General features: G+C 45.3%; 1 protein-coding gene across 1 annotated transcript in view; it reads left to right on the plus strand.

The window, feature by feature from the left end:
- The window catches only part of TMEM163 (transmembrane protein 163), a 256,319-nt gene that overhangs the window by 153,948 nt on the left and 80,636 nt on the right, over positions 1–21,735 (plus strand). The window contains exons 3-4 of the mRNA XM_059927621.1: positions 7,667–7,710; positions 9,154–9,245. Of these exons, the coding sequence (XP_059783604.1) occupies positions 7,667–7,710; positions 9,154–9,245 (136 nt within the window). The remainder of the gene's footprint in view (positions 1–7,666; positions 7,711–9,153; positions 9,246–21,735) is intronic.

Raw genomic sequence — 21,735 nt, forward strand, 5'->3', positions numbered from 1 at the left:
GCTTCTCAGGTTCTAGGGAAGATGAATCTCTGAAAGAATGGTGTTGGCTTTGAGAACTGACCCACCCACCGTACAGCTTTCTGTAATTTGCTGAGAGCCAGGCCTGACAGTGGAAACGTTGGAGGCTACTGTTCATGCAGTAAAATGAATATTTAGCAGGGATTTTGCTGGGAACTGCAGACACAGAGGTGAAACTACTGTCCTTTCCCTTAAGCTGCTCAGGGCTATACCCTCAAGCCTGCCGGGTCAGCTGGATACCCAGAGGGGCCGGGCGGGTGAGCGAGGCCAGCTGGGTCCAATGCTGCAGGAAAGGCAACTGGCCAAGAACACGCCCCGCCCAAACACAGCACTGCACCGCTGAAAGGGACTGCCCAGCACCGGCAGATCTCAGGTTTTCCTGACTTAAAAATGTTGGTAGCCAGTTCTGATGCTTGAATAATACTGTATAGGTCAAACAAAATCTTCTGAATTACATCCTCAGGTGCCCTTTTGCAAATTATGGTCTAGACAGACCAAAATATTGGGCTGGCCAAAAAGTTCGTTCGGGGTTTTCCGTACCCTCTTACAATACAAAGTCGTCACTGTGCTGCCGCTGAAGACGAGTAGTTGAACGGGCTAAGCAGTTCTGCTGATTTATTTTTCTAACTGCTTTACCCTCCTCCTTCAGCGATGACTGAATTCAGCATCCTGTCACTCATTTTTTGGTACGTTATATTCTTGTTTGAGTGGGAGGGAGCGTCTGGAAGCTGTTGGAGGTTCTCTTGAAGTGGGTCAGAACATCAGTCTATTAATTTTGACTCCTGCTGCTGCCTGGGTTGCAGCCAGCATGATGAATGAAGGTGGATGATGGAAGGATGGGTTCGCAAATCGCGGTAGCTCCGTAGCTGTGGGTGAGGTGGTTGCTAGGCGTCTGGGGGACAGAGGTGGTCTAATTAAAGTGGGATTGATTTATTAACGGAGCTTTACTGGGCACATAATTTAGCAACTGGGAGGTGTTATGGGACCTGGGGTATTGCTAAAGAGTGCTAAGGCTCAAGACAATTATTGCCTGACTTCGGTGAGAATGACAGATGGGTCCTCATTGTTGGATAAATTTCGCCTGCAGCTGAAATGGCATTCTTTATTTCATCCTTGAGGGGCTCTCGGCCTTGACCCTCAGTTGCATCGCTGGCTCTCTCACCTCCCTGTGCATTTCCAGGACCTCCCTGTGCATTTCCAGGGCACTTTGTCTGCACCTCTGCAAGCCTGCTGCTTACTCAGCTGCGGGATTTGCATGTGGCTTTGCCCGAACAATGGGTTGCCTGGGTCTGCTCCATTTTCCAGCTGTCCTTCTGTTTGAATTGGAGTTTCCAGCTGAAGTGATTTCTGGCGTGAATGGGACTTAAAGAAGTTCTGGTCTTCAACCAGACCTGTATAAATATTTACTTAGGACTTCTGTTGTATGTGTGCTTCCGGGAGTGTAGCTGTTATTATCCCCTTGACGTGTCAGTGAAAGTGGAGTGTAGGACACGCAAAAACCGCGGAGGCTGGAGGTCCCTTAGACGGGAAGTGACATTTTGCTTGTGTCCCTGGCCTGTCTGCCTGCACCATGCTTCTGAGCACTCTTTGGGGGCATTTGCAAGCTGCTCCTGTAGGTGATTTGGCCTCGGGAGATGGATTTCAGAAATGGAGACGTAATAAAGATGTGTATGGTAGTACGCGTTCCTCGTAGCCAGAAGCATTCGTGCGCTCACAGTGCCGCCTGCTCTCGGATGTGCGTCATAAATCTGATTTCTGCTGTGCTGATTTACATCTTTGACTACGTTGTTACAAGTCGGATAATTTTTCCCCCAAATAAAATGGATTTCTTTTTCTAACTTGAATGGTCATATATGATGGTTGTGGAAAACGTAGGAAATACAAAAAAGGAGAAAGGAAAGAAATCCACTCAAACAGCCCTCAAATATTCCAACCCACCAAAGATTAACCACTGTTATCATTTGAGGGATTTTTAAAAAGTTGTTTTCAATGCATTTTTAAAGTGTAGTTGTGCTGTATCACATATATCGTCTTGTCTCTTGCCCTTTTCTACCTAATTTTTTTGCTCAAACGGTAAGGAAATCTATTATCTCACATCACTTCCCGCTTACTCCCTTTTGTCTTGGACAGAATGACCTCATAGGTGCCAGGTGTCCCACCTCAGGGCCTTTGCAACTGACTCCTCCCATTATCTGGAAGTTTCTTCCTCCAGATGATTGCACTGCTCACTTCCTCACCTCCTCCAGACCTTTGCTCCAGTCTCACCTTCTCAGTGAAGCATCTTCTGACCTCTCCATTCAGTTTGCACCTGTACCAGGCAGAACCCCTCCTGACCTAGACCCATCCTTTCCCGTGGCACCCGGTCCTGGTGGCACCAAATGCACCAGCTGTTTATCGTCAATACTATTATTCTATCTAGTTTGCTAATATCAGCGTTAGCCAATAGCTCTCTTGGTAAACATTTTTGAACAGCTATGTATAGCTTATTCTTTAAATGGACCGTTCTTTAATCACTACCCTACTGCTGGATATTTAAATTGCAACCAGTTTTATATAATTGCTATTATAAATCATGCAAACCTATTGTGAAGCTTTTGTGTAGAAGGTGTTTGTCCATTTCTTAGGCATTAAAAGAGATTCTTGGAAAAGGGATGACTGGCTCAAGGTGTATTAAGACTCATTTGGCTGCCAGTGATACAAACGCAACTCAGACTGGCAGAAAAATTATTGGAAGTTATTGACCAATGTATTGATATTTGAAAAATATAGGGGTAGACTTCAGGTAGGGCTGATTCCAGAGGTTCAGTCCTTGTCACCAGGGGTTTGATTTGTGTCTCTCTTAATGACTGCTTTCCTCCACATTGGCTTCATCCTAAGGCAGCCTCCCCTCACTTAGGGCAGAATTGCTACTGGCAGCTCCTGTTTTCTTGCTGCTGGCTCTACTGTCCCCTCTTAGAAAGACATCCTCTTCCCAATATTTTCAGCAGAAACTCAGGACTCGTCGTCACTGGCTCAAATTGAATTGTGCCATCTCTGAATCATTAACTTTGGCCTCGGGACAGGGATAGACTAGAGTGGGGGTCCCAATGCCGTCCCACTCAAACCCCATAGTCTGGGGGTAGGGGATATACTTTTCCCAGAGGAGACTCAGGGCCCTTCTACCCGAATGGGGAACGGTTGCTGGGCAGGCCCCAAACTATAGATCTTCATTTGACTTAGGAACACCTTAAGAACTCTGTGTCTTAGTATATAAAAAACAAGACGCAAGACAGCAGGGAAAGTGCGAGGAGCCCAGTTGCTAAGCGTGCATTTTTGGGTGTGCTAGGCCAGCCTAATCAGATGGCAGCCTACTTCCACTCTGAAGACGGGGTCGGGGTCGGGGTGAGGGAATGAGAGGAGGGAAGCCAAGGCCTCAGCTCCCTGGGGAATGAGACTCACTGGCCTGTAGGCTGTACCACCTCCTTGAGTGCGTGGTTCAGTGATGAGTGTTAGAGACAAGTTCTGAATGTGAGGAGCAGAAACATTCCTGAAAATGTCCCTGATTTTCCCACTGCTACCAGTGGTATCCAGATGAACCTGGAGGCTGCTGATGGTTGGGCGTGTAGCCGAAATTCGGCCTCTGTACACCGGTCCCGAATTGAATCTCAGAGACAGAGTTTTGGGTAAAGTAGAAAAGAATAGCTTGGGCCACTGCAGGCTAATGCCCTCAAAACTATGTGTCCCCACTTGGAGGGGGCAGTGAGGAGTTTTATAGTAATGGTTGAAAGAGGAGGGCCTGGTCAGCTCGTGAGCGTTCTTCTGATTGGTTGGAGGTGAGGTAGTCGGGAGTCAGCATCATCAACCTTTTGGTTCCAACCGGTCTGGGGTCTGCGTGCTTGGGGGCCGCATACAGTTAACTTCTCCCACCTGCTGGGGGTTTCAGTACCTGCAAAACAGCTTAAAGATATTGTTCTGTGTATCCCTTGAGGGAGAGCCAGGACCCTGCCCCAAGGCTGCACTATTGTTTCTTTTTTAAATTTTTTATTGAAGTAGAGTTGATTTATAATGTTGTGTTCATTTCTGCTGTACAGCAAAGTGACTCAGTTATACATATATATATAGACATTCTTTTTTTAATATTCTTTTCCAAGATGGTTTATCCTAGGAGACTGGATATAGTTCCCCGTGCTAGACAGTAGGACCTTGTTGTTTATCCATCCTAAATGTAATAGCTTGCATCTACCAGCCCCAAAGTCCCCATAGTGGGAGTCTGCGCTATTGTTTCTGGGCTGCTCTTCCCTTGTCTCCACCTCTCCTCCCTTTCCTGATTAGCACTGTTTGAACCTGCCCTTTGGAACTCAGGGAAGGTCATGGAGGCTGAATGAAGCCTGTTTCCTGCAAACAAGAAATGGGGGACCCAGAAAGGCTTTTGTGCCCAGGAGCCCCGCAGGGGCCTGCTGGGTTTCAGGTGCTCCATCCAGGAGCAGCTGTGGTATGTGTTAAACAGCCTCACACTGCGTGCTGAGGGCCACAGAGATTTCATTATCTTCAGCTGGGCCTCTGCCTTGACCCAGAGCAGCCTTCCTAGGAGACCTCCACCCTTGCAATGGGATTGGACCTTGCCAGCTTGCAGCATACTGGTCTGAGGTCGAAATGGCCCTTTCTTCTCTGTTGTCCAGTGTTGAATCTAGCACCTGCCTTAAAGGCACCGCTGGACTTTTGTTGGACCTTTGCTGGCTTCCCAGCTCCCCTCAGCCAAGTACGTGTGAGCTCCAGGGGCACCTGCCCTGTAATCTCTGCCTTGGTGGGTCATCTTGGCCCAGGATCTCTTCAAGTGGAACTCATCCTTAGCACGAGGGAAGTTGGAAACGCCCTCATGGAAACCCCACAGTTGGCTCTCTTTCTGTGGGAGTATTGGCTGTCTAAACCAATCCGACCCTTTCCTTTGAGTCCCTTCTTATCCCAGAATTAGGATGTGTCATGTCAAGTTAGGGCCAAGGAAAATACAGTCATCTACTCTTCAGAAATTCCTAAAAGTTGGGCTGACCTCTTCCATTTGGGTCCCGTGCTAATGACTGTTTGCTGTTCTGTCTTCGCGAGAGCTGGGGAGTCGCTCCCACAGGGAAGCTGCCACAGCTGTGCCCAAGTGGAGGGCCCTTCAGTGCTCCCTCGATTCCCCATGCAATATTCAGCCTTTCCCCCTTTCCATCGCATCAAGGAAATTAGATGGAGCCAATTTAGAAGTAAATGAGACATGGGAATGCCTCCCTTCTCTTCAGGACTCTAGGTGAGCCTGGAGCCCTCCTGCTGCAGTTTTCCTTGGTGTGTCTGGGATAGAACAATATGAAGATTCCACTTGTGCTCTCAGGTGTTCATCCACTGGGCAGGCTCAAGTCGCACAAGCAGAACTTTCCAGTATAGTTCTGAGAGTACGTGCAATCTGTAGCCCACTCTACAAATGCCTGGTATTACTGCATAACTTGATTAAAACGTTTTACAGCGATGGTTTACTGCTTGGGAAGCAGGAGGTCTCCTGTGAAGGCTAGTGGAGGGCTTTTCCAGCTGTGTGGTCCATTCCGTGCTGCCCTGTCCAGACAGCGCAGGCGGAGACGGAGAGGGGGATCCCGCCCGGGCAGCTCTTCATCTGAGGTATATATTGAGCAAGATGCTAGTAAGAGTTAATAAGGTTTCCGTTACTGGTAAAGAAGTCACCCACAAAAAGCACACAACTAAGATATCCTAAAAACAGACTGTAAAGGAAACAAGCCAGATACTCATTTCCATTCATTTCTATGAAATTTTATTAAGCTTCATTCACAGTTACTGAGCACTTACTGCGAGGCAGGATCAGTGTCTTACAGGGCACTTCAGACCTGGCGAGGGGTCTGCTGCCTTTTTTTTTTTTGCACATGCCAACCTGGCCGGAAGTTGAGTTCTTTGGGAAGGTCCAGTGCCCCTTTGCACCATCACACCCACGTTGCCCTTGAAAGCTGCAGTCGGTCACTGCACACGGCTGGCTTTGCCCTTCTCCCCGTGCCAGTAAGAGTGACAGCAGGGGTGACAGGAGCAGCTCGTGTCACAAACACAGAAGGCCAGCAGTGTAATGGCTTGCACGCACCTCACATAGCCCGAGGACCCAAATGTGGCTGAGTCTCTGGAAAGGCTGGGAACCTTCGAGAAGCTAGCGGTTCTCTCTTGCCCCAGTGCTGTGCTTACCCCTGTAAGAGCTTGTCTCTGCTCCTCGGTCTGTGTAGCAAACAGTGTGGCCAGCCCTAGCTCTGGTGTTTCAATTCCAACAGCATGAATTGACCGGCTAGACTCTCTCTCTGTCTCAATTCTTTTTTTTTTTTTTTTTAGGTTTGAAACTTGATTAGAACACTTGCCAATCTTGTGTTGCAATTATCTATAAAAATCAAGCCAGTAGTTGGTTGCTTATAACATTCAAAAATCCATCAAACTGTTGCCAGGCAAAGAAGATAGGTACATTGACATAGTAGATTAGTTCTACCAGGAACTTGGTCAGAATTGGGAGAAATAAGTTCTAGTATAGTTATCAGCTACATCCTTTAGAGCAATAAAATCCGTTGTATTTCTGCTACACAGAGGAATTCTTAATTCATAGAAAATGAAATATGCTTGGGTTGCACTGGGTCAGATGACCCCCTGCTGGCTGCGGGCAGGGGTACAAAGCACAATCTGGCCGCCCGGGGTCCATATGGATAAGACAGAGAGCAGCTCCCAGAGAAGGGACATGTGCTGAGTCGAGTGGGAGTCCAAAGGGGTATTGACCTCCATGCCCTGCCTCCATGCCTCCCTTACTCCTTGAGGGAGTGCTTGTAACATCTGTGCCCAGAACAATCCACTTCAAAGCCTTGCTGACCCCCTGGGTTGGGTTTCATTCTTTATTAGTGAGTGGACATATGCTTGTTTCATATGGCTTTTGCATGGAGACCTGCCTTATTAAGTCAAGTTGAGAACTGTCTTTGAAGCTGGACATGGCTTTGGCACAGAACAGATCACAGAATTAGACAAAAGTGCTACCCAATCAACTTGCCCCCCAAAAGGTCGACTGATTTTTGAATATGGATGAAATGTGTTTTAATTATAACTGTAACACCTACTTTTGTAGACATCTCTTGTTTAAGATAATTTGTTCTTTCTTTTTCTAGACAGTTTTCATGAGGTCCACACTGGATTTTAAGCTCTGGTGGGCAAGAGATTTTTTTCCAACCATTCCAGCAATGGTGTGTGCATGTAGTTACCACCACTAATTACCTTATTATGGGAACAGTTTGGATGGTTACAGTTTCACTTTCAAAGTTTAATATGGTTCCCAGCTCTCTATTCCCAGTTGTTAAATTCTCAGGGCCTCAGCTGTCATTTGATTGACAACTGCTTGAGCATTTTCATTCTGAAGCTGGCCCTTTGCTGTTTCAGGGCACACTGGGAAGAGAGGGTGTTGCAGGTGAAGTCTGGACACTTTTCACATCGCTCTTGAATTTTTAAAATTCTCTGATTTGACAAGTACAGTTAATTTTTAATTTCCTTCTCTTAGAACTTTTCCATTGATGTGTAAAAGGCCATATCAAATATATGAATAGTCTCACAAATGAGAGAAAATATCTATGAGGTCTTAAAATATTCTGAATAATATTTTCTTTCTTTTTAGCTGTCTCCGTTATGAGGTACAGCGCCTCTGCTTTTGGGTTTGCAGTAAGTAACCTGAAATGTACTTTTATGAAGTTTTGCACGTTTCTCCTGAGCCTGCAAATCTCACACTGGGCTCTTAATTAAGAGGGTGGTTAGCAGATGAGAGAGAGCATGACAACCACGCCTTTTATGGAAGTGGCTTCTACAAACAGTTATAATTTAATAGAAGTAAACTGCAGTGACACTGTCTAATTCTCAACAAGAGATCAGGGCCACCATGTTTTCTGCAGCTGGTTGAGAAGGATGTCTTATAGGGTTTTAGCCCTTCCCCCCAACCCCCCAAGGTTTTAGGTTTGAAAATGGGCACACACTGGAGTTGAATGAAGCATTTGCTGGTGTGGGCAGAGGTGTTGGGAGTTAAGATCGGGGCTGCTGGCGCTGGGACGTCAGTCCGTAGCCAGGCTAGGGATAACCAGCCCTTCCTGCCTGCTTCCTGATGGGAGTTGGTTAGAGAAAATCAGTCTCAGATGCTGAAAACTTGAGTGAAGTCTTCCCACATCCCTTTAAGAGAGTGCTAGTGCTTGTAATTTTCCAGATGAGAAGTGCGGTGTGGTGACTCATGCAGAGAAAGCTCCTTGAAACAGCCCTCCTGCATAGCTTCAGGCCTTCCTGTACCTGAGGGTGTGTGTTCCTGTTCCCAAACCTACTTCTTCCCTTTGTTGTGGGCAGGAACAGGAACACACACCCTCAGTGTTGTGAGGCTTGCAGATTCTTTTCAGAATCTTTTGAAAAGTGTGGACTGTCTCTCCAGAAAAGTGCCCAAATGCCCCGTACACACACTCACTCCACCCCACCCCCCTGCCCCCCTGCCCACCTCTCTCATACTCCTGTCTCTTTCCCCTCCTCTCTTAACGTCTCTCTCTCTCTCTTATGCATTCACTCGTTCATTTGAACAAAAGCATTAAATTTTGCATCCAATTTCACGGTGTTGGCAGACTTCCCGGAGCCCCCTGGGTGACCCCACCCTCTGGACCCCTGGACCCCAGGTATCAATAGAACAGTCCCACTGAGAGCCAGAAACACAGAGTCCTTGGCCTGAATCTTCTGCTTGGGATGGGCAGGAACATGCTGAAATTATCTTGTGCCTGCCCTGGGGAAATCAGTTTCACGTGTGTCATCACCCTGCCCGCGTCTCCAGAGGGCTGGGAGCCAGAGGCCCCGGGAGCAGAGCCCAGCACACCAGAGTGTGGTTTCTCAGGCCCCAGGAGCGAGGGACCAGGGGGAGCCGTGACCCTGGCACCAGGCAGGCGTGTTGGGTGCCCTGGCTCAGAATTCCCAGGATTCACCTTGAGGATGACGAATGACCAGCATTGTAACGATGTGAAGCCTGTTTGCTCTGAGGTCACTGGCTCAGATGTTCTGAGTCACAGAACGGTTACCTCGTGTCTTCACAGTTGTGCCCTATTAACTCTGGAAAACCACTGATACCGTGTCTCCTTCTCCTAGTTTGATGCCATCCTCGACGTCCTGTCATCTGCGATCGTCCTGTGGCGTTACAGCAACGCGGCCGCTGTACACTCTGCCCATAGGGAATACATGTAAGTGGATTTTTGTCTTCTTGCCGACTGCAGAGCCCTCGCGAATGAGGGGCATGTAATTAGGCTGTCAGCACAGCTCACGCTGTAGCTTTGGTCCCGGTGATGAGAATAAGTTCCCCAAGTTGCCTTTGAGACTGGCTGGTGTGATATCAGCTATACGATAGGCCCCTTCTGGGATGGTCAGAGAGATGGGATGTCCCTTTGTAATTCTCCCCGTTCTATGCACTTGAGTCTGGAGTGAATTTTTGTACGCTCATTTTGTCTGTCCATCCATTCATCTATCCGTGGATCAATCCAAAACTGCACAACTCAGATTGGGGCTTGAACCCCCAGGCCAGGACCCAAACCCAGTCAAACCCCAGTCTGGGACTTGAACCCACTGTCTTTTCATTGAAATCACACACCTGGCCTCAGGACTTACTGAAGCTCAAGTTCTTTATGTCTCGGCACAGAAAGAATTCAGTGAGAGACAAAGCGATAGGTATTTATTTAGAGAGATACACGTTCCACAGACAGAATGTGGTCTGTCTCAAAAGACGAGAGGCCCTGACTTATGGGGTGGTTAGTTTCTATGGGCTGGGTAATTTCATAGACTAAAGAGTGGGAGGATTACTCCAGCTATCTTGGAGAAGGGGCAGGGATTTCCACTAATTGGGCCACCGCCCACTTTTTGACCTTTTATGGTTAGCCTCAGAACCGTCATGGCTCTGGTGGGTGTGTCTCTTAGCGTGCTGATGTATACAGTGAGTGTATAATAAGGCTCAAGGTTTTTGTCATATCCTCAACGGCTGTGTCATTCTTTTAAAGGTTGTGCCCTGTCCCCTTCCCTCCTGTTTCAAATCCATCTACCAATCCACCCATCCTTCCATCCTCTCTCAATTTGTGTTACTGGAATCTTTGCTCCCTTGAATTTTTATGCTTTTTCTTTTCCTTTTTTTTTTTTTAATTATTTTTTTATTTTTTAATTAATTTATTTATTTATGGCTGTGGTGGGTCTTCGTTTCTGTGCGAGGGCTTTCTCTAGTTGTGGCAAGCGGGGGCCACTCTTCATTGCGGTGCGCGGACCTCTCACTGTCACGGCCTCTCTTGTTGCGGAGCACAGGCTCCAGACGCGCAAGCTCAGTAGTTGTGGCTCACGGGCCCAGTTGCTCCGCGGCATGTGGGATCTTCCCGGATCAGGGCTCGAACCTGTGTCCCCTGCATTAGCAGGCAGATTCTCAACCACTGCGCCACCAGGGAAGCCCTCCTTTCTTTTTAAGTAAGATGAGTTCTCCGCTGTAATTTACAGAAGACATCTTTTTTTTTTTTTTTTTTTTGATTTTTAAACATCTTTATTGGAGTATAATTGCTTTACAATGGTGTGTTAGTTTCTGCTTTATAACAAAGTGAATCAGTTATACATATACATATGTTCCCATATCTCTTCCCTCTTGCATCTCCCTCCCTCCCACCCTCCCTACAGAAGACATCTTGAAGGCATTCTAAATTATTCTACTTGTCTTCTGTCCCTCTCTGTATTAGAGGATATTGCTTGCCCCAGTCTCTACATCTTGTGGGTGACGATTTTGTCTTTGAGGTACTTGTGTTTGTGACCATAAAACATGTGTCTTTCCGATTTCTGTTTTTTTATTCTCTTGGTAATCCCCAGGTTCCAAAGTCAGATTTGTTGGCTTTGAATCTCAGCTCCACAACTTGGCAGCTCTGTGACCATGGGAAGCTATCCTAACTGGTCTATGCCTTGTTTCCTTACCTAGAAAAAAGGGGAAATAACAGTACCTCCTCATAGGATTATTGTGACGATTATGTGAGTGAGATAATCATCACATATACGATGTAATATAATATTATGTTATAAATATTAACTTAGAGCAGTGTTTGGCCTGTAGTTCAGTAAGCCGTAGCTGCCATTGTTATTAATTATAAAGGGGGCTCCCCTGGGACTGAGCCATCACTGGTCATTAGAGCAGCAGCTTTACTCCACCTCTGCAGCGTTTGGACAGTTGAATACAAATGAGTAAATGCCCTGTGCTTTGTTGCGGTGCCCAGACAGAAGGTATTCTTGATGGGGGATGTTGTGTCACACTCAGACATACAAATGTTGAGTGTCAGGGGACTCAGATAGTAATATGTCTGAGGTTGCATGTGCCAGATGGAAAGCTTGAAAGATGATGCCAAAACGGATTCGAGAATGAGAGCAAATTTTAGTTTAGTTGTTGGCTTTAGATAGAGCACAAAAGCTTCTTTTAAGTGTTAACTGTGTATTTTAATGTGCATTAGCTCTTGTAACAAATATAATTATAGTATCAAGTCTGTGATATCACAGATGATATTCTTTAGGATAAGGTTAATTTTTGAAAAAGTGAGTCAACTTATTGGTTGAAAAATTTAAGAAACAATAGTAGTAAACTGATTTTGTAGAATTTCAAATGACGGTATTATAATGATCGAAGTTGAATTAACACTGGTGTAGCCGAAGGAGCAGCGAATGCATCTACCCAGGCTGTTGCTGGCTGGTATTTGAGGAATACAGTGAGAACAATCTGGAGAGTGCAGTACAGACATATACTCGACTTTCAAGAGCTGGTCCCTGTGCTATCAGAAGAACACATATTCTTTGGATTTATAGTTGCGCTATCCAATATGGCAGCCACTAGAGGCTATTTTAGCATTTATATGTGGCTGGTCCTGAGAGGTGTTGTAACTGTAAAATACACACCAGATTCCAAAGACATAGTAAGAAAAATAGAGTATAAACATTTTATTAATAATTTAAAAACAATATTGATTACATGTTTATATAAGAATATTTTGGATGTATTGGGTTAAATAAGCTATTACAATTAATTTTACTTGCTTCTGTTTACATTTTTAATATGGCTTTTAGAAATTTAAAATGACATATGGGGCTTCTATTATATTTCTATTGGGCCTTGCCCTCAGAAGAGAAAGCTCTTCCCTCTGCCTTCTCTTATTTTGGAGTTAATAACCCAGAATTTGATTTGCAATTCTAGAAGGAATTGAATTCAGTGTTTCTCAATTTCTCTCTTCTAATTTGCTTTTTTAATCTGATTTCCTTTATGCTAAAATGAATCTCTTACATATTAGTCACAAAGCCTCAAATTATTGTGGCTTTTCTATAGTGTTGGGATCTCTGTGAGCATTTGCCAGGTGGCCTGGAGTTTTTCCAACATTAAGGTTGATGACAAGAAATGTCATTGGTTTCACTGTTTTTAATGATCCCCAAACAAGTACCCTTAAAAAATGTGTGTCTTTATTAATACCCATAAGGCAGAAACTCACAGATTTGCTTTGATAATTCCCAGATGATTGTTCAACATGATGATGCCCATGGATTCATTTGGAGATTCTTAATCTAGGGATTAAAATAACACTCAATCGCCTGTATCGTTGGCTTAGTTTAAAGTTTTAATCTCTGGCTCATCTCATGTAAATTAAAAATTCATGAAATCACTGCCAGCTGAGAAACTGATGTTTGCATATTAATGAGCATGAATGAATTATGAGGGGCATAGCCAGAAAAGCCGTTGGTTTTCAGTTAGTTGCTGGAGAATAAGGTGTGAGAGAATGGGGAAATACCCAACTAGTTCTTAGTTAACTCTTCTAATTTTCCCTCCTCAGCCTTGCTGCCTGATGACAGTGGGTGTGACGGGTGTTTGATGCTCAGAGGGAGAGAGCATGCCTTCACCACCATCACAGAGCAGAGCTCTAATAAGCTTTGCTTTGTTTCACACTTTTTTATTGTGCTAAAAAACATATCCTATTTACCATCTTAAATATTGTAAGTTTATAGTTCAGTAGTGTTAAGTGTATTCACGTTGCTGTGGGTCGTCAAATTCATAGAGACAGACGGTGGAACACTTCGGTATTTTTAAACAATGTAAAGACATATTTGACTAGAGGATGGCAATAAGAATTGAACAATTATAAACCTACGCTTCCTCATTTTCCACAGAGCAACTAAACAATAAATACATTTCAAGAAATAGACGACAGAATACCTCATGCAAAATTCCAAAGTCATGTAGTCACTTAGATTAACCAAAACTGTTTGTAAATTAAAAGACAACAGCAAAAGGTCACAAAAAGCCTATTTCTTTCATGGAGTCATGGCTGATTCTTTAAGCAGATAAGCAAAGTACTGTAAAGAATGGTCAAAACTTGGCCTGAACTGTCTTCTGGTAATTCTTAATCCCACTATTTGTAGTTTTGTTGTCCAAGGACAAAAGCTCCATGTGACCGATCACCTTCTGCTGTTACTGGAACAGAGCTCCAGGGGTTTTTCATCTTGCAAATTGAGACTCTATACTCATTAAACAACTCCCTATTACCCCTCCCTTAGCCCTTGGTAGCAACCACTCTACCTTCTGTCTCTATGAATTGGACGACCCTAGGTCCCTCATGTAAATGGAATCATACGGTATTTGCCCTTTTGTGACTGGCTTGTTTCACTTAGCGTAGTGTCCTCAAGGTTCATCCATGTCGTAGCATGTGTCAAAATTTCCTTCCTTTTTAAGACTGAGTAATATTCCGTTGTATGTATAGACCACGTTTTGTGATTCCATTCATCTATTGATAGACATTTGGGTTGTTTCACATCAGCCATTGTGAATAATGGTGCTTTGAATATGCATGTATACACATCTCTCTTCATGACCCTGCTTTCAGTTCTTTTGGAAATACACCCAGCAGTGGGATTGGTGGGTCAGGTGGTAGGACTGTTCCTTCCTTCCTTCCTTCCTTCCTTCCTTCCTTCCTCCCTCCCTCCCTCCCTCCCTCCCTCCCTTCCTTCCTTCCTTCCTTCCTGATCTAGTTCCCTGACCAGGGATCGAACCCACCTCCCCTGCAGTGGAAGCGCGGAGCCTTAATCACTGGATGGCCAGGGAAGTCCCAGGATGATTTTTAATGTTTTGAGGAATCTCCATACTTTTCTCCATAGCAGTTGCTTCATTTTGTAATTCCACCAGCTAGTTATCTATTTTGAAAAGCTCCATATTTACATCACCTTCCTGTGGTAGGAAATATATATGTGGGGAAGGTGGACCGTTGAGCTTACATGTGGCAACGGTTTTCAACAGGTGACTGTGTTAGAAGGAGCGGCAAGGGAGTCATTTGTTTGTAAGGGGGGGATTCTAAGATACACTAGGATATCCAGCTGGGTGAGGGCTGGGAGGACCATAGCAAGGTTAGTGAATAGTCACGTTGGGTTAGAAATCCTGCTTTGGTTGGCAGTTGTTGGTGTGGGGCACTGACTTGACGGTGGGATGCTAAGAACCAGGATTTCACAGGTGGTTCATTTATTGGTGTGGATTTCGGGTGGGAGTGGGTGGCTGAGGTAGGGTGAGGACAAAAAGTCAGGGCCGGCTGTGAGGCCAGGTGTTGGCTGGATGCTCCGTCTGGGATCCAGGGGTGTTTGCAGAAGTCAGGCAGGGGATGAAGGCAGCAAAGCAGGTGCTGTTGTCATCAGTGAACGGGTAGGGGGAGAACCACGGGGAGGGGTCCTGGGTGGTTTAGTCTGAGGGCAACTGGGAGTGTTGGCGGAGAGAGCCAGAGAAGTGGTTTGGAATTCACCAGAAGGAAGACAGGCTTTGAGACTGTGGATGAGAGAGAAACGCTGTCTCCACTGCAAAGGTAGGGAAGGCAGCTTCCTTAGGGAACAGCTAGGGTTTTTGGTTTTTTTAAAAAATTTTATTGGAGCATAGTTGATTTACAATGTTGTGTTAGTTTCAGGTGTACAGCACCGTGATTCAGTCATACATGTACATATATTCATTCTTTTTCAGATTCTCTTCCCATATAGGTTATTACAGAATATTGAGTAGAGTTGCATGTGCTATACAGTAGGTCCTTGTTGGTTCTCTATTTTATAGATAGTAGCGTGTGTGTGTGTTAATCCCAAGCTCCTAATTGATCCCTCCTCACCTCCCCCCCACCTTTTCCCTTTGGTAACCATAAGCTTGCTTTCTAAATCTGTGAGTCTGTTTCTGTTTTGTAAATAAGTTCATTTGTATCATTTTTAAAAATTAGATTCCACATATGAGTGATAACATATGATATTTGTCTTTCTTTGTCTCAACCTGGTTTTATTAGGGCAAGAGGTGAGGGGAAGAGGCAGAAAAGTCTGGGAATGTGGAGACTGGGAGTAGGATGGGAGTGTTTGGGGGCAAGGGAGCAGGGAGACACGGAGGAGTGCGGTTATAAGGGTGGGGTGGTGACGGTTGTCCTGGCGATAGTGGATTGCTATGAGACCACACAAAAGAATGAAGCACGCTTTGTACACTTATATTGTGATCTCCGAGGTTCATTAAGTGAGGAAAGCCTGGAGCCAAATCCTATTTAGATTCTTTTCTCTTTGTGGATGCAAACCTCTTTTGTTAAAACCACACACTGTTTGGACATATGAAAAAAAATCTCCGCAAGCATACAAAGGAGACCAGCAGCAGGGTCGCCTCTGGGAGGGGGACTGGGGACAGAGAAAGAGGGGAGACACTTTATATCCTTTAGACCAGAGCTGTGCATTGAAGTCTCTGTGATAATGGACATGTTCTCTGTCCAATACGGTAGCTATTAGCCACACGTGGCCCTTGAGCCCTTGACATGTGGCTAGGATGACCAAGGATCTGGATTTTTAACTTTATTTGATTTTAATTAATTTAAATTTATATAGTCACACGGGTGGCTAGGGGCTACCATATTGGACAAAGCCTCTTGAGCTACTTTGATCATTTTTAATCTATATTTTAAAAAACAGACAAAGTTGTTAATAAATTACAGTCCAGGGGACTTGGAAATGAGAGAAAGGGGGAAGGAGATGCTGGAGGCAGAGGGCGTGGGAGAAATTAGTGTAAGAGGAATTTGGCAAGGTCGAAAGACACAGAGAATTTCACGCCTGTCTTAGCTGTTCTCAGCCCCGGGTACCATGTAAGGCCACAGGAAGTACCGCAGCCTCCCGCTGCCGTCAGCTGCGGAGGGCCAGCAGGATGCTTGCCTCAGAAGGTACAGCTGGGTGCTCACTGGGGGCCTGTGACGTTTTGCATATGATTGCGGCACAGGTGGGTGGCCCCCCGAAGGCTCCCCAGTGCCAGCTGTCTGTTTGGGCCATCCGTCCTTCAGCTCCCTGAGATGGAGAGGCGGAAGCAGATGGGAGGCTGTGCACCTTTACAGGCTTCTAATTCTGCCACATTGAGGCAAAAACGCAGCCTGGGAGGTTGTTCTCTTGTGCCAGATGTACCTCCAAATGGCGTTATGCTCTGCAGCATATCGGAAAGCGAATGTGAGAGGTACAGAGGAATATTCTTAGAGAGATGGGAATCCTTTGTGTGTCTTCTCGTGTGAAAAAGGTGGAGCACGCTGGTTCTCACCCAGGCAGGGTATTTGCCCTGTTTCCTTTTCCAATTTGCTTGCCTGAAAACTACCAGTTGACAGGATAGCTTGATAGTCTTTCTTTTTTTTTTTTTTTTTAATTTTTGAATTTTATTTATTTTTTTATACAGCAGGTTCTTATTATCTGTTTTATACATATTAGTGTATACATGTCAATCCCAATCTCCCAGTTCATCCCACCACCACCCCACTGCCCCTGCCACTTTGCCCCCTTGGTGTCCATACGTTTGTTCTCTACATCTGTGTCTCTGTTTCTGCCCTGCAAACCGGTTCATCTGTACCATTTTTCTAGGTTCCACATATATGCGTTAATATACCATATTTGTTTTTTTCCTTCTGATAGTCTTTTGATTCCTGGTTTTGGTAGCCCCCTTGCTGGTTTTGAAACCAAGCCAGAAATTGAAAAAGAAAACTGCTGCAGTCAGGAGAGGATGGGTTGGTGATTTGCTTTTGGCGTCTGGTCTAAGTGAACTGCAAAGGCAAAGAGTTATACCAAGAACGTATTAAAATAGTACCGCGTCCCTCCACCCACCTGCCCCGCTTCTCAGGGAGCATTCCATCTACCCTTAAACTGAGGGCTCTGGGAAGGTGAATTGCATTTCCTCCACATTTGTCTAGCGCTCTTAACTTTACAAAGCTCTTGAGTGTGTTTTAGCTCAAGCGCAGACCTTGAACTAGAAGAATAAATAACTTCCGAGATGACCTCCATGCCCGATGAGAGCTAATGCAGAAGGTAGAGCCTTGATAGCAGGACATGAGCTGCTATCCTGAGCTCATCTGCCTGGAATAGTTTAGATTTAGTCTTGCCTGAAGGCAGAAGGGAGTTGCCTTCCACTGTCAGGAAACGAACATATGAAAGCCGCCAGACACAGACATGATATTAATGGGTTGTGATGCGGTGGGCAGGATGTATTCGAGGAAGGAGGGTAGGCTTGGTCCCTGTTACCAGTTGAATTGTGTCTCACCAGAAGATCTTGAAATTCTAACCCCCTGTGCCGCAGAATGATACCTTATTGGGAAATAGGATCTTTGCAGGTGTCACCAAGTTAGATGAAGTCCTAATCCAGTACGACTGGGGTCTTTGTAAGAAGAGGAGACACACAGAGACAGAGGCACTCAAGGAGAAAATGACCATGTGACAATGGGGGCAGAATTCAGAGTGATGTATGGGCTGTATGTAAGCCAAAGAATGCAAGGATTGTTGGTAAATCCCAGCAGCTAGAAGTGACAAGGAAGGCTTCTGCCCTGTAGGTTTCAGAGGCAGTGTGAGCCTGCCAACACCTCCATTTCAGACTTTGAGACCCCAAAACTGTGAGACAATAAATTGCTGTTGTTTTAAGACCCCCAATTTGTGGTGCTTTGTTATAGCAGCACAGGAAACTAATACTGTCCCGGAGCAGAATTCTCTGTCAGACCTGCACTCGCTTGCTCCGTGACCTTCAGTGGTTTATTGGTCTTTTGAAACTTCAGTTTTCTCATGTGTGAAAGTGGGGAGGGCCATGATAGCTACCAAAGGGCACTGAGGTGAAGATTGAACATGATATTGAATGTAACATCAATATACGCTCCAAAAATGTCAGGCCACTTCTTTTCCATCCCTAGAGTTTTGAAAATGTTTTTTATTAGCCAGTACTGCGATAGTTTCTCATTGTCTGCTCTACTGTTCTATTTTGCTTTCAAGAACGTGGAATAAAAGACTCTGCAAAGAAAAATTGGAAAAACTCAAATACATGCTTTGGCATACGTAGAAAGTTGCTTTTGATCTTGAGACATGGGGTAGTAGTGTAGTGAGGTGATAAAAGATTATTCCTTGACTTCCTGATTTCATCCCATGCCCCTCCTCCATCCCCCATTTTGGATCGAGACAAAGGTTGTAAAAGGTTGGGGCAATTCCTAGTGGCCCAAAGACTACAGTAAAACTCACTTGATATAGGACCTCCCCGAGCTAACATTTTGATTTATAGCTTGTGTGTGTGTGTGTGTGTGTATACATGAGCACATGTGCATAGTTCCATATACATCCTTTTTTTCCACATAAATAGAGATGATCTATATATACCCTTTTGAAAACTGGGTTTTCTCTGCTACCAGCACGTTTTGAATATCACCCCATCTTAGGACAGAGATATGTTATTTTTTGATAGCTATGTGGTATTCTATGTATGGATTTAACATATTTTGTTTAAGCAATTTTCTACTGAAGACATGGGTTGTTTTCAGTGTCCTGAAGTTAGAAACAACCTGAAATAACTACCTGACACATTTATATTTTAATGCTTGTCCTCTTATTTCTTTAGGATAAATTACTAGAAGTCTGAGTCAAATAATATGCTAACTTATAACTGATGCCTGGTGTCAAACTGTGCTCCAAAAAAGGTCATACTGATTTACATTCCCACTGGCAGAGGTGAGGATGTATGTTTACTCACTTTTGCCCGCACTAAGTGTTATCATTCATTTTGATCACAGCCCTTTGTCCAGGTGGAAAATTGAATTCTCTGTGTTAACACACATTTAAAGAAATGTTAGTTGCCAGTCTAGCTGAGCATTTTCGCATATGTGTTTTTGGCACTTGTATTTCTTTTGGGAAATGGGTTGCCAGAATTTCAAATCGGATGAGAAGTCTTTTATTTCCATTTTGGGACGTTGCCCAGACTCTAGCTGGTAGAACTTTGGTGACTAAGGAAGTACAACTTCCTTCCTGCTCTGCCCAACCCCCATCCCCCCATAATTCTTTTTTTTTTGCAGTGCCATATTTTTTTCTTTCATAGATCTAATTACCTGTATTTAATTGATGTATTGGTATATTTGTTTATTGCCCATCGCCCTCACAAGATCTTACGCTCAAAAAAGCATGGGTATTCCTTGCCTGTCATATTCTTTTCAACCCCTAGAATAATGCCTGGCGTTTAGTAGGTGCCGGTTAACGAGTTGCAGAATGAACGATTGAACTATTGAACCCCTTCATCTTATGTAAATTTTCATAACCTTTATTAAGATGATAAATATTTACTGAGCACCTGCTCTGTACCTGGTGTGCGGGGCTGTGCATTAGGTAGCAGTATTTAACACTTGGTAGAGAAGGTAAATATTGCTGCTGAAGGCTCATGGCTGGTAAATGGATACAACTGGGGTTTGAACCTAGGTCTTGCTTGCCTGGAAATTTGCTTGTAACCATGATGTAACACTGCCTCTCCAAACGACCATTTGTGTGTCTTGGTTTTACCACTTTTTTGTCCTTCCCACCCCTGGAAATGCCCCTTTCTAGCAATTAGCTGCAACCCAAAATTGATTGGAGGGAGAGGGAAAGTGGAATTAAGAACTATACGGTATTCAACTTGAAGTGCAGTCCTGGGCTTTGGTTCTGTGTACAGTGGGGAGGTGGTTGGCAGCTGGCCACACAAGGATAAACTGCCTGGGCCACCTCGGGGCAGTCTAGGGGCAGGGTTGGTCTTCCCAGGAGCTGGTGGTCATGTCCCGGGTCGCCTGGCAATGGCTGCTGTGACAAGCACTGCAGCCCTGCGATGTCTCAAAGGCCTTGCAAATGAGGATCATTTGTCTTAGCTGCAGCCTGGATTTCTTCCATGCTCTTTGCAACTTTGGTTCCTGTTTTCAGGCCAAGCTGGCAGCTGGCTAGGGCCTGCTGGATCCTGGGCTGAGGGCTTTGCCGTCAAGGAACAGGAGCCCGAGTTTGTCCATGGCTGTGGCCTCTCCTCTGGCACCAGCTGCAGTGTGGGACATTTGCTGAGTGGAGAGCATTCTCTCTCCAAGAACACCGGCTGGTCAGGTTCACCCTGAAGATGGTCACCCTTTGGGAATTTGGGTTTGGATGTCCCATTGACCGTCATCTTTCCATCTGCCACTCTGGGCTGCAGTAGTCTAAACCACTGCCTGTGCTTTGAGGTGAGCAGACTTAGTTCTGAAGCCCTCTTTGAAGTGGGGAGATTTTTTTATATATATATAAATTTATTTAGTTATTTATTTTTGGGCTGCGTTGGGTCTTCGTTGCTGCGCGCGGGCTGTCTCTAGTTGCAGCGAGTGGGGGCTTCTTATTGCGGTGGCTTCTCTTTGTTGCAGAGCATGGGCTCTAGGCACGCGGGCTTCAGTAGTTGTGGCTCATGGGCTCTAGAGCGCAGGCTCAGTAGTTGTGGCGCACAGGCTTAGTTGCTCCGCGGCATGTGGGATCTTCCCGGACCAGGGCTTGAACCCGTGTCCCCTGCACTGGCAGGCGGATTCTTAACCACTGCGCCACCAGGGAAGTCTGAAGTGGGGAGATTTGAGGCAGTTGAGAACGAGGCCCTTCTCTCTTTTTTAAAAAAATAACTAAATCATTAATTTATTTTTGGCTGCACCGGGTCTTCGTTGCTGCACACAGGCTTTCTCTAGTTGCGGCGAGCGGGGGCTCCTCTTCGTTGTGGTGTGCAGGCTTCTCACTGCGGTGGCTTCTCTTGTTGCGGAGCAGGGGCTCTAGGCGCACAGGCTTCAGTAGTTGTGGCTCGCGGGCTCTAGAGCGCAGGCTCAGTAGTTGTGGCATGCAGGCTTAGTTGCTCCACGGCATGTGGGATCCTCCCGGCCCAGGGATCGAACCCATGTCCCCTGCCTTGGCAGGCAGATTCTTAACAACTGTGCCACCAGGGAAGTCTGAGGCCCTTCTCTTTGTGACCACCTTTGTCATTGGGAGACATTGGCAGGTACTTTCCCTTCTCTGAGGGGTCCTATTTTCAGAGGAAATCTGTGGGCTTGGTTCCTTCATAGTTGTTTTTTGAAGGTTCACAGTCAGAATTTTCAGGGCATATTCCTTCTCCCTTCAGTCTCCTATCGAACATTTTAAATTCAGTTTTGCATAGTACTTGCCACTAATGACTAATTAATGCCAAAATGTTGCTGCTAGTTATAGCTGGTGGTGACTTTCTTCTTTATACTTTCTGATTTTTTTTTTTTTAATTTTTTATTTATTTATTTATTTATTTATTTATTTATGGCTGTGTTGGATCTTCGTTTCTGTGCAAGGGCTTTCTCTGGTTGTGGCAAGCGGGGGCCACTCTTCATCGCGGTGCGCGGGCCTCTCACTATCGCGGCCTCTCTTGTT

The sequence above is a fragment of the Balaenoptera ricei genome, chromosome 7 (assembly GCF_028023285.1).
Source record: "Balaenoptera ricei isolate mBalRic1 chromosome 7, mBalRic1.hap2, whole genome shotgun sequence".
NCBI classification, from domain to species: Eukaryota; Metazoa; Chordata; class Mammalia; order Artiodactyla; family Balaenopteridae; genus Balaenoptera; species Balaenoptera ricei.